At 57.8% G+C, this 12,524-nt stretch overlaps 1 protein-coding gene across 3 annotated transcripts; it reads left to right on the top strand.

Annotated features, from left to right (window-relative positions):
• Positions 1–1,926: 1,926 nt before the first annotated feature.
• On the top strand, positions 1,927–8,577 carry C1QB (complement C1q B chain). Of its 3 annotated transcripts, XM_070598758.1 has the most exons (4): positions 2,003–2,218; positions 2,505–2,658; positions 6,441–6,647; positions 7,835–8,577. In XM_070598758.1, exons 3-4 carry the CDS (start codon positions 6,464–6,466, stop codon positions 8,407–8,409), a joined length of 759 nt encoding a protein of 252 aa, XP_070454859.1. In that variant the 5' UTR covers positions 2,003–2,218; positions 2,505–2,658; positions 6,441–6,463; the 3' UTR covers positions 8,410–8,577. The 3 variants fall into 3 exon arrangements, with proteins under 3 accessions (XP_008506996.1, XP_008506997.1, XP_070454859.1); XM_008508774.2 differs by lacking the exon at positions 2,505–2,658 and having other exon boundaries at positions 1,927–2,218; XM_008508775.2 differs by lacking the exon at positions 2,505–2,658 and having other exon boundaries at positions 1,936–2,224.
• Positions 8,578–12,524: the final 3,947 nt, after the last annotated feature.

Genomic DNA, 12,524 nt, shown 5'->3' with positions numbered 1-12,524 from the left:
TCAGCTCAGAAACCTGTGCTTCGGAAACGACAATTTTTATACCATGTTTATTTTCCATAATTGTTTCCTTGTTGTTCTCTCTTCGTCAGGAGAGACGGGCCTTTGAAAATGCCAGCTTGTCTCTGGGCTGAGGGGAGCCGGGCAAGGGTTTTTAAGGGGGGTAGGCAAGAAGGGGAGGGGTGTGGAACGGGAACCAGAATGGGACCCCGCAAGCTGCAAGGACTCTCTCAGACCGCGGGCTGTGGAGGGTTCTGTGTCTCTTTTCTACTGTTTGTAGTGTCGTCCCCTCTCTGTCAGGGATGCAAGTCAGCAATCTCATGGTGCAGAGACCAGCTGGCTCCCATTCATGGACCAAGACCCAGAGACCCCCCACTCCTGATCCTAATCCAGGCCAAGGATCCTGTCCCCTCTTCTTAGAAATAATACTGTTCCCAGGCTTGTGTTGGGCGCCCACCGAGAGCCGGCACTTAGCCAGGCCCTCCCTGGACGTGCAGGGCTCCCTCACCAGCCCCACGACAACCCCAGGAGGGGGGTGCCCAAGCCCCCAATTCATGTACGAGGACACTGAGGTCAGTACACATGCCTGAGGCCACATAGCTCGAGAGAGGCAGAGCTGGGCTTCAAACTCAGGATGGGGCTGATTCCTAAGCCAGTGGTCTCACCCCCTCCCCGTGCTTCCTGTTCTCAGCCTCGCACTGCTCCCACCCTGAGGTCAAGCCCATCTGTCCCATTGCCATGGCCACCGAGGAATGAGAGGCCCGGGTCCACACGGCCTCAGGGACCCTCAGACGGACCCCTGGACCTGCTCAGAGCCTTGCCTTCTCCTCCCCCGGCCTGGGTCCCTTGGGTCTACAGTCGGCTGAGCCCAGAGACCCTTTGGTTTTGTCAAGCTCGCCCCTTCCTCCCCTTCCCCGCTGCAGGCAACACCTCATTCCCATCAGGCAGCATCTGCACGCCCAACGCTTTTCCATCTCCAAGCACAGAGGTCAGAGGGTTTTCCTGACCCACGGCTGCTCCCGGCGCCTGCCCATGACTCCTGAGAGGGGGTCCCGGGGTCTCGGCCGCAGCCTCTGCCAGGGGGCCGGGGCCTGGTCCGAATCCTGCATCGGCCTCTTGCGGGAGCTGTGGGCTCCAGCAGCCACTCCATTGTGCCGTTTATCACAGAAGCCGCGAAACTGCGTGTCATTAACGCCAGCCTCCCTGGTGGAAGGGCCGCTCCCTGCGCCGAAGCACGGCTGACTCGCTGCGGCTCTCTCCAGGCCCCAGCGCACAGAGACTTGACTCGCTCCCCTCTTGGCCTCAGTTTCCCCATATGTAAAGTGAGCGGAGTGGGGCCGTAGACCTCTAAGCCCTGACTTGGTGCGACTCCAGGATCAACGAGCAACGGGTCCTGCCGGTGCCTATTATCGCCATCAGCTTCAGGCCCTGCTGGGAGCAGAGGAAGGGGCATAAATAAATAATGACCACATTTAAACGCATTTTTCATGATTAGATTATTTTCCGAGAGCAGGCAAAGAGCAGGGGTGCCAAAATGAGAAGAAAGCAGAAGAGACGAGCCCAGAAAGGGGAAGCCTGGGATGTGGCAGGATGTGAACAATTGACGTGTGCACCGCACTTCACAGGTTTCCCTCCTCCTTCTCCTCCGCTGTCCCAGCCGAGCCCCAGGTGCCCTGTACCACCTGCAGAGCAGGTGCAGTGAGCGTCCCGTCATAAAGCAGGGGCCACTGGGGCTTCCTCAGCTGCCTTGGCTGAAAAGTGGCAGAGCCCGAATACAGATCCGACCCCAAGTCCGGCCCTGAGGCACCAGGCAGGCCACGTTCTCATTTCGTTGAGGGACACCCCTGCCCTCTGTGGAAAATCACGAGGGCGGGCCCTTGGCAGTTCGCCCCCGGCTGTGGACACCTCCCAGGACAGCCTGTTCTCCCCACAGCTGCTGAGCCAGCGAAACCCAACTCATGCCCACCCACCCTCTTTACAGTAAACCCCTCCAGATTGCAGAAACGGGACCTGAAACTGTCTGAGGGCAGCGGGGGGGCGGGGGGTGAGAGTGGGGTGACAGGGAGGGGGGCCAGCCGGCTGGGCCTGGAAGGGGGCCGCCAGGGGAAGGCCCCTCCTGCCTCTGGGGAATGGGACTTCCGCTTTGGACGGAGAGCAGCAGGCTCTGGCTCCAGGTCGCACTGCTGCCCGGCCCGCGGCATCCCAGGACACCGGCTCCCAGGTGAAGGTGGGCTCGGTGCGGGGGGGCTGGCTGCAGGACCAACAAGGCGGAGGGCGGTGCTTCCCAAAGTGCAGGCTTTGCAGCCGCTGCCTCAGAGCCCCCTGGGGCTTTAACAGCGAGGGTTCCTGGGCCCAGACCCTGGGAGTCAGACTCCCTCTGGGGGAGCTTGTGGGTCTGCTGTCACCCGGGGCCCCAGGGGATGGGGAGGCAGCCTAAAACGTGAGCCACCAGCGTAAGGGCTTTGGGGTCATTGAGACTGAAGCTGAGTCCTGCTTTTGTCTCTTAGGTGCTGGTGATCTGGGGCAAGTCACGTAACCTCTCTGAACCTAGACTTTCTTTGGGGATAACGGAACCTTTCAGGGCTGCCGCGAGCCCTCAAGGACATCGGGCTCAGCCAGGGCTCAGCACACTGCCTGATGCAAGAAATGCCAGAGGCAGAGGTGAAGTTAGAACCCAGGCCCCGCCACCTGGCACTTCTCCGACACCTGCCTTCTCTTATTTCCTCGCAGTCTGCTGAGAAAGCGCAGCTTGACTCTTTCAAGAAAATAATTTGACTTGCGGGTGGAGTTGTAACTAGTTATTGGTCCTGAGGGAACTCGATAATGTTTGCAAAGGAGAGGTGGGATCAGGCATGCACTAGGGACCTCATTCCTTTTAGGCTCTATCTCATTTACTCTTCTGGCAGCCCTGACAGGTAGAAATCAACTTGCCAAAGAGGCTCAGAGAGGTTAAGACACTTACCTGAGGTCACGCAGCAAGGTGGCAGCAGAGGGGGAGTTCAAGGTCAAGTTGGCCTGAATCTAAGTCAGGGGAAAAGGCACTGCTGGGGCTGGAAGGGGATGGATGGGTCAGTAATGTGGAGAAAAACGTGAGGAGCAAGGCGGACAGGGTGATGGAGGGTGAAGGCATAGGGCTGTCAGACCTGATGAGGTTGAGTCCTCGCCCAAGTCTCAGACTTGGTGGCCCCTGAAATGGGCCAGAATCCAGACCTTCCCGCTCCCCCTATCTCCCCCCAGCTCCCCCCGCTCCCCCCACCTCCCGCTTCCCCAAGAAGGCCCTGGAGCTGGTTAGAGCGCACCACCCCTGGGCTGCCCTGCCTCAGACTCCGTCTCCCTGAGCCCAATCTCACAAAGGACCGGATCCTTTCCACTTTTCCAACCATCTCCCGTCAGGTCCCGAAACTTGGAGATTCTTGGATGATGGTGATAATAAAAAAACAGCTCACACCCATCAAACACTTCCGACGTGCCAGGCTCTGTCGTAAGCCCTAACTCATCCATCCTCCTGGAACTGTGTGAGCTAGAGATTCGCCTTATCCCCATTTTATAGAGGGGGACACTGGCCAAGAGAGGAGAAGTGACTTGCCCAAGGCCTTAGCTAAGAAGTGGCAGAGGCCTGATCGGGACCCTGGCAGCGTTGTTTCCTCATGACCCTCCGGGCCGCTCAGCACCGGGGGCTGCTGCCTAAAACAGGAGCCGGAACAGGAAGGAAACAGGCTCAGGGAGCGCCGGCCCTGCTCTATGCGCAGCCTGTGCGGGAGCTCCTCGCAGGCTGTCTGGCTCCAAAGCCCCTGTTTTAACCACCAGGTGGAGGGGCCTCCATGCCACACCCCGTGAATTTCCAGATCCAGTGGGACGGGGTTTGAATCCAAGCCACATGGGGGCTGTGTGACCGTGATTGAGGCCCTCGCCCTCTCTCATGCCCAGTTTCCTTCCTATAAAATGACAAAGCGGGGTGCTCTCTCAGGGAACTGTTGTAAGCACCTAAGTAAATAAGATAACGGCATGAAAGCGTTTGGCACAGAGCCTGGCACCTGCAAAGTGCCCAATGCACGGATTATGAAAGTTGTCAAATTGTCATTTCGTAAAACCTCCAGCAAGAGTGGGAACTGGTGCTTCCTCAAAGGGAAGCAGGATCATCTCCCTGAGCCGCCCTCTCTACGGAGCACGACAGAGCCTGAGCCGGTCACTCGAAGCCCTGGCCTCACCCGCTTTTGCAGCCTGCCTTCCTTGGCTCCCAGCACGGGCTCTGGCGTAACTCAGGGGTCTGGGCAATGAATGGTCAGGACTAGACTGAGGGGCTGAGGCCGACTTCCTGAGCTCACGAGCCCATAATCAGCAGGTTCTCTGGGTGCAGGAAGGCGTCCACTGCCACATTCCAGGTCGGCTCAGCCGGCACGAGGCAGAGAGAGGGGTTTGGCCACGGTTGTGCCGTTAACCAACTTGCTGGGGGACTTTGGGCAGGTTGCTTTCTAATGCTTGAGCCTCAGTTTCCCCATCATCAAGAGTGCTGTGAGGATCAGACAGCAGCAGCAACGAGGCTGAACAAGAGCTTGAACTGCACAATTCTTTCCTAGCCGTGGCCTCCCCTGGATCCTCAGCTCCCCTGGGAGACGGGCAGGGACCACTCTGCTCTCCCATTTTAAAAGCAGGAAACAGCTCAGCCTCTGTGGGCTGAGGGGCTATGGGGGAAGGCTTCCTGGAGGAGAAAGCCTTTGACCTGAGCCTTGAAGGATGGGGAGAATTTGGATCTGGGCAAAGGTGGAGGGGGCTGCCTCGGTAGGTAATGAGCTGCCCATCACCGAGATGGTGCAAGCCACGGATGGAAGAACCCTCGGCAGAGATATTATTGAGGAGGCTTAACAGTAGACTGAGGGTTCCTCAAAAAGTTCAACACAGAATGACCATAAGACCCAGCAATTCCATCCCGAGGTACATAGCCAAAAGAATCCAACACAGGGATTCAGACGAATCCTCGGACAGGAATGCTCACAGCAGCGCTACTCACAAGAGCCAAAAACGGAGACTTCCAAAAGCCCATCCACAATGAATGGAGACACAGACCGGAAAGTGTCCCTACGGTGGAATATTACTCAGCCATAAAAAGGGATGAAGTGCTGACACGTGCTACAACGTAGACGGACCTCAGAAGCACGATGCTAGATGAAGGAAGCCAGACACAAAAGGCCACGTATTGTGACTCCATTTACACGAAAGGTCCAGAACAGGAAAATCCGTAGAGTCAGAAGGCAGGTTAGCGGTTGCCGCGGGCCGAGGAGGGAAGTGGGACTGAGGTGTAACTGCTTAGTGAGCACAGAGCTTTAGTTTGGGATGACGAAAATGTTTTGGAACCAGACAGAAGTGGTGGTTGCACAGCATTATGAACGTGCTAAATGCCACGAGATGTTGCTTTAAAATGGTTAAATTTATGTTACGTGAATGTCACCTTGATTAAAGAAAAAAATAGGCTAAGTTTGGACTAAATGAATTTTAAGGTCCCTTCTGTCCTGAGAATTAGTGCCATGGGGCACTGGCCCTGCTGACCAGGTCAAGACAGCCCAGGGCTTCTTCCTGGTCCTCTGGGATTAAGAAGGGGCCAGCACTGCCCTCTCACCAGGCCCACAGCCTTTGGAGGGACCTGAGAATATTCCGCCAGAAGAGATGGCCTGGTGTGCTTGGCAGGGACACTGGCTTCAGTGCCAGACAGGCCTGGGTTCGAGTCCTGGCTGCAGTCCTTCCTGTGTGACCCTGAGAAAGTGGCTGGGCCTCTCTGAGCCTCAGTCTCCTCTTCGGTGTAGAAATAATAGCTTCCTCCATGCAGGGCTGCCCTGCGGATGTACAGTGGCCCGCTGTGGAGGCAGCCGAGGCAGCCTGACTTCTGAAGCCCTAATGAATGAGAACACCTGCAGTAAAACCCAAAACCCGCCACCACGGCCATCAAGGCCCTGACCTCCTGTCTCTTTGCCCCCTCTGGCCACACTGGCCTCGCTGCTGGTCCTCCACACTCCAGGCCCTGTTCTACCACTGGGCCTTTGCCCCTGCTGTCCGTTTCTCCCGGAACATTCTTGCCCCAGCCCTTTCTGAACCTTCAGTTCTCAGCCTAACCCTCACATCTCAGAGACACCGTCCCCAGCCAGCAAACTTTCCTGGCGGGAGGACTTCCCTCACAAAACCAGCCCCCTCCTGCCCCAGCCCACGACTCTCCCCCCAGGCCCCCTTGCATCCTGTTGGAGCACCCGTCACGGTCTCTAACGCTTCCTATTTACTTGTGGGTTGGCCTGTTCATCGTCTGTCTCCCCCTGAACTGCCAGCCTCAGAAGGCAGGGGCCATGCAGGCTCTGTGGCTGAGACACACTCAGCCGCCACATGAACTGAGGAAGGAATGAACAAGCGTGAGGAGTCCCCATAGGAGTAACCCAGCCCACCTGCTTGTCCCCCCACAGGAAGCAGCTGAGACGGTGCGGCGATGAAGACCCTGACCATGGGCGGCATCCTGGCGCTGCTGCCACTGCTGCTCCTGGGTCCACTCGACGTCTCCCGGGCCCAGAGCAGCTGCCCCGCGTCCCAGGGCATTCCTGGAATTCCCGGCATCCCTGGGTCACCGGGCACTGACGGCAAACCCGGGACCCCGGGGACTAAGGGAGAGAAAGGTACTGCGGGCTTTGGGGACACAAGCCTGTCACTCAACAAGGCCCCTTTCTTGCCTCCCAGGTCACAGCTGCCTGCCTTTGAGGTCAAAAAAGCACCTGCCAATCCACCAGCTTGCTGAGCCCTCGCCATAAATTTGCAATAAGTTTGCAAGGAGGGAACTCTAATCCCCATTTTACAGATGGGAAAACTGATGGCCAGAAAGGCTACTGACTTGCCCAAGGGAGCCCAGTAGATGTTGAGGCTAAGACCAGACCATGGCTCTCTTACAACTAAACCCAGATAGAGACGGAGCTCCCCTGCGGCCAGGCGGTCCTGGGTCAGCTCCAGGCAAGCGGCTTCCCCTCTCTGAACTGCTGCTTGCTCACAGAGGCGATGGTGCCTTTGCGGGACTGTCACAGGGTTCAAATGGGACTTCCCACCTCGAAAGCGCTTGGGCAGAACGCAGGTCACTCATTCATTTCACTGCAGCCAGCCACTCTCCTCGCTTCATCTCGTTTAATCCTCACGGTCCCACAAAATAGCATCACCCTCATTTCACAGATGAGGAAGCTGAGCCTCGAGAGTGTGACTCCATCAAGGTGACACAACTAATAGTGGCAGACGTGACTTGAGAAGCACACTTGTCTGTCCGCAGGGCCTGCACTCTCACCACTATACTCTGCCACTCTGCTGGGAAAGAGGGTCTCTCTCATGTTGTGACAGACCAAGGGGAGGTGGCCGCTTGGAGCAGTGGAGTGAGAAGGCGCCTGAGGCCCACTTCCAGGGCCAGCAAGAAAGGCCCTGATAGATTAAGGATGTCTGCCATGGGAGAGGGAGCAGAGAGAGAGACAAGCATGCCAAGCATTCGTAATCAGCTCCAGGCTTAGACCCAGACAAGGGCGCCTGTACGAGCTTGTGAGGAGGGCAAGCCCAGCACCCTCCTTAGGAAGACACTGCTCCCCACCCCACGGGTCGGTCCCCTCTGCTGTCAAGCACATCACAGACTCAGAAAGCTGGGCTGGAAGGAGACTCAGAGGCCCTCTCTGACCCCCTGCTCTTTTTCACAGATGGGAAGCTGAGGCCCATAGAGGAACAGGGACCTGCCCAAGGTCACACAGCCAGGCCCCCCGTCCCCCAGCCTGGGGCTTCTTCCTTGGGCTGTCAGTGACCTCTGACCTCCTCCTTTCTCTTGTCTCTGCTTTTCCAGGGCTGCCGGGGCTAGCTGCACACCGTGGCAACTTCGGAGAGAAGGGGGAGCCAGGGATTCCTGGGAACCCAGGAAAAGTGGGCCCCAAGGGCCCCGCTGGCCCCAAAGGTGCCCCAGGGCCCCCAGGAGCCCGTGGCCCCAAGGGAGAATCAGGAGACTACAAGACCACACAAAAGATTGGCTTCTCAGCCACGCGGACCGTCAACATCCCCCTGCGGAAGGACCAGGTCATCCGCTTCGACCACCTGATCACCAACGTGAATGACAACTACCAGCCTCGCAGCGGCAAGTTCACCTGCAAGGTGCCCGGCCTCTACTACTTTGCCTACCACGCCAGCTCGCGGGGGAACCTGTGCGTGAACCTCATGCGCGGCCGGGAGCGCATCCAGAAGGTGGTCACCTTCTGCGACTTCGTCCACAACACCTTCCAGGTCACCACGGGTGGCATAGTCCTCAAGCTGGAGCTGGAGGAGACCGTCTTCCTGCAGGCCACCGACCGGAACTCCCTGCTGGGCATGGAAGGGGCCAACAGCATCTTCTCTGGGTTCCTGCTCTTCCCGGACAGAGAGGCGTGACCCATGGGGCTGACTGGTCCCCTCCCCACTCCCTCTGCCGCCAGCAATGCTCACTTTATCCCCAACACCACCCCCCGCCCAGCAAAGCGTCCAGTAGGGCGCCACAGATGTTGCCGAATGAATGAGCAAATAAACTCCTTAAGGCCAAGGGACAGTGGTCTAATTCAACCGTGTCCCAGCTTCTGTGTCAACACAGTAGGTGCTCAGAAATGCTGTTTGAATGCTGGTTGAATGACTAAACAATGAATGAATGAATGAATGAATGAATGACTTCTGAAAACAGAAACTCTCTCTAATTGGAGGTGCCTGGAAGATCAGACTCTGCGTCCAGCTCTGCGACAGCCACACAGTGGGAGACGGGGAGGGAACACCATCTATCAAGCACCCACTACGCTCCCAGCACGGGGCCAGCCCCTTTCCTCATTCTCTCACTAGTCCCCACACTCATCTTTGGCGATGGGTGGCATCCTACCCACTTTAAAGGGGAGAAAACTGATGATCAAGGGACAAGGGGGTTGTCCTTGATCCCACAGCAGAGCTGGGATTCAAGGGCAGGTCTGCCCACTGATGACCTGAGACCTCTTTCAAGACAACATGTCTACACCAGCCCCTAACGGGGTTTTCTGCTTGTAACATCACATACCCCAACCCCAGAGACCCAGGGGTCCGCCTTGGTTGACCTTGGAACCAAGACCCTTCCCCTTTTCATTCTCCCCACATGCTCCCCTTCCAATGTCTTCCCAGCCTGGCACAAGCTCAGCCATCCAGTTAGAATAAATGTCACTCCTCTGCTCAATAACCTTCTGTGGCTCCCCACTGCCCAGGGGATATAGTCCCAGCCCATAAGCCTGGCCATCAAGGTTCTCTACGGATCGGCCTCCCAGTGTCACTCCCTCCTCTCCTGGATGAAGAACATCTCCGCCCAGACCAACCGGGCCCTTTCTGTCTTCTAGGCAAGCCCGTGCTTTCTTGCCTCTCGCTGTTCTTTCTCCCTGCTCCCTACGCCTATCTAACCGTCCTTTCAAACCTCCTTCAAGCCAGCCCTCCGGCTGAAGCCGCACAACTCCAGCCCTCCCAGCTCTCGCTCCTCTGACCTCACAGCTAGGCTGTGCACGCCTCACCCTGCCCGTCTCTGAACCCCGCAGAGCCCCAGATGCACAGCAGCCGCTCAATAAAGACCCGTTGCCTGATTGGCCAAGACCACACGCTCAGGACCCGCCCGGAGTCCCCGCGCCGCACCTGCCCTCTGCAGCCCCTCCTACCAGCCCTTCTCCGCCGAGGCCGTCGACCAATCCTGGCCCGAGGTGGGCGGGGTTTGCGGCGCGCTGGCCGGTCACACAGGGTCAAGGCACCAGTCGGGCCTCCTGTTTGGCTGCAGTGTTTCTCAGGACCCCATTCACTGGGCGAGCTTCTGACTCATCTTCTGGGTCTCAGGCCTGGCCTTTGACCTGCCCCACCTTCAGACTTTCCGACAGGGCGTCGAGCCTTTTCTCCAAGGACTCAGCCTTCTTTTTGCTGCTTGACTCCTTTAGTATAAACTGCCTGCCTGCCCTGTGAGTGTAGTAATAGCAGTTAGAATCATAACAACCACACCGCAGTGATTTACTGTGCACCCAGTGCTTTAGGAACGTCAGCTCACTCAATCCCCACCGCAAACCCTAGGAGGTACATAGTATTATCCCCATTTTACAAGTAAGAATCTGAGGCTCAGAGAAAGCAAGTGATTTGCCCAGGGCCACACAGCTGACAGGTGCACAGCCCAGACTGGAGCCTGCTTCTGTTTGTCTCAAAGCTCTTGCTAAACGTGTAGACATACCACCTCCTTGCCGCCCCCCTCACCTGCTGGAATTCTCTTCTGCAGCCCCCCTCCATGGTCCTCCAGCCTCTTACCTGAACCCATGGGACCTCAGGAGTCCACGTTCTCGAGCCTCTGCAGGTGGGTCTGTCCAAACAGAGCTACATTGCACACCAGAGCAGATCTGGCTGCTCGTGTCGAGCACATGCAGAACACCCCGCCTTGCTGCAAGGCCCCCCCACCCTGACTTGCTGAGCCTGCCGCCTTTGCCCCACCAGACGCCTGGCAGGACACTGAGCAGTGCCCCTCTCCTGCCCTCCCCACCCAGCTTCCGGGGTTTCTCTGCACGTTCAGCCCGTTACACTCAAGCACCCCTTGCTTGGCACAAACACAGGTGTATCTAAACCCTTCACCTTTATTGCTCTTTTCCACCCGGTGGGGAGGGGTCACCTCCACAGCTCTCTGGGGACACGGACGAGGTGTCATCACAGGAACCAGGACCAAGAACAACGGAGAGCCCAGAAGTGACCTCAGATGGGTCTCCAGACCTCGCCTACCCATAACTGCCCAGACGTCTCCTTTTCCCCTTCGCCCTTCCTTGTGTGGATGGGGACGGGGTTGAAATCCAGATCTCCTGGCTGGGCTAGCGGCTGGGCAGGGGGAGGAAGGGAAGTGCTTCCCCTCAGGGCCGTGACCCTTGACCTTCGTACACCCACCTTGACCCTGACTCAGAGCCCTTTTAGTTGCAAGTGACAGAAACCTCCTCAAACCAACTTAGGAGAAAAGGAAGGACTCATCAGGCGAGCCCAGAGGTGTCCTTCAGGACCCAGGAGCAGGTGGGACAGCCCAGTTCAGTGGACAGGGACGCCCCCAGGCCAGGGGCGTGTCCCTCCGACACCTCCCACTCTGATCCTCTCTCTGCAGATTGGCCTCAATGGTTAAGGCAGGTGGAGGAGGACGGATGCCAGCAGCACCAGCCTTGGCCACCAAGTTAGCCCCTCCCCTCGTGAAAGGGACATGAGACCAATATCTCCAATTCCAGTTCCCAGAAGAGGGGACCTGGAGCGAGGATCCTCCCGGCCCGGTCAGCCGAGGCCAAGAAGGAGCGGGCTATAACAATAACCCCAGCTCGCGATCGTGGATCTAAACGCCCGGCGTGTGCTCTCTCCTTTATGAGTCACGACAAGCCTGTGGGGGAGATGTCCGAGTCCCGTGGTTCTCAGCCTTCATGAGCATCACCAGGAGGGCTCGCCAAGATTCGAGTTTCCGAAGGGCTCCCGCGTGATGCCGCCTGGAGGACCACACTCCAAGAACGGCTGCTCTAATCCTCTTGCTCCCATTCCACAGATGAGAATACTGAGGCTTGGGGAGGGGGTGTTCCTTGCCCCCGTCACACGGGAGATCTAGGGTTTAGACCCAGGCCTGCTTCGCCCAGGGATCCTGCGTTAAGCTCTGCGCCCTATTACCCAGACTGCAGGGGCCCAGCCTGTGGGCAGGGGCAGTGGTGGGAGCAGTGTGGGCGGCCCCACTGAATGTCTGCTGCCTCCTGGCCACAGTGCCCCGCCCGGGCTTCTCCGCCTCCACCCCAGGGGATCCTGACCCGCCTGCCCCTCCCGGTGACCCGCAGTGCTCTGAGCCAGTTAAGAAGAGGAAAGGAGGGGAAACGGCAAAGAAGAAGGAAGGTAGGGGCTTCCTGGGTGATAATGATAACGGCCCGCACAGGGCATGGTGCTGAGCCCTCAGTGAACTCACGTTCCATTTTCCAGAAGGGAACAGAGTCCCAGAGCAGTTAGTGACCTGTCCGACATCACACAACTAGTAAGTAATAGAACAGGGATTCAGCGGGAGGCAGCCCAGCTCTGTTGTTGATGCTCTCCTTGCTGCTCTGTTATGGCAGGTGGGGGACCCCTGGGGGGCTGTGTGGTGTGGCAGCCGGGGGTACTGGCTCTTGAGTCGGAGAGACCCAACTTCAAATCCTGCCCAGGCTCCTTACCAGCTGTGTCAAATGACCGCCCCGGTCTCCTGTTTTACTCTTACAAATAATGCGTCCTGGTACGCATCCTCGATGCTTTTCTTGGATTAAATTCCTAGAAGTGAATTCTCCAGGGGAAAGGACATGCAAACTTTGAAATGTGTTTCCAGATGGAGAGATGGGCTATTAAGGTTGAACATGCCAGGCCAGCTCCAGGCTTGCTGCCACCAGGGGGGAGCAGACACCAGGAGAAGAACGGCCTGGAAGAGGGGCTGGTGGGCGGGCGGATGAGATGGGACCCAACCATGGGAGCCCCTCCCTCTCCTCTCTCTTCTCCTCAAGCCCGTC

Source organism: Equus przewalskii, chromosome 2, assembly GCF_037783145.1.
Source record: "Equus przewalskii isolate Varuska chromosome 2, EquPr2, whole genome shotgun sequence".
Taxonomy (NCBI): Eukaryota; Metazoa; Chordata; class Mammalia; order Perissodactyla; family Equidae; genus Equus; species Equus przewalskii.
This window is presented reverse-complemented; position numbering and strand designations above follow the sequence as displayed.

What these genes read in the sequence shown, in the direction of transcription:
- C1QB (XM_008508774.2), top strand. Translation starts at nt 6,464, where the DNA reads ATGAAGACCCTGACCATGGGCGGCATCCTGGCGCTGCTGCCACTGCTG. An exon ending in GGGGACTAAGGGAGAGAAAG is followed by an intron (nt 6,648 to 7,834) that starts GTACTGCGGGCT and finishes CTGCTTTTCCAG; the next exon opens with GGCTGCCGGGGCTAGCTGCA.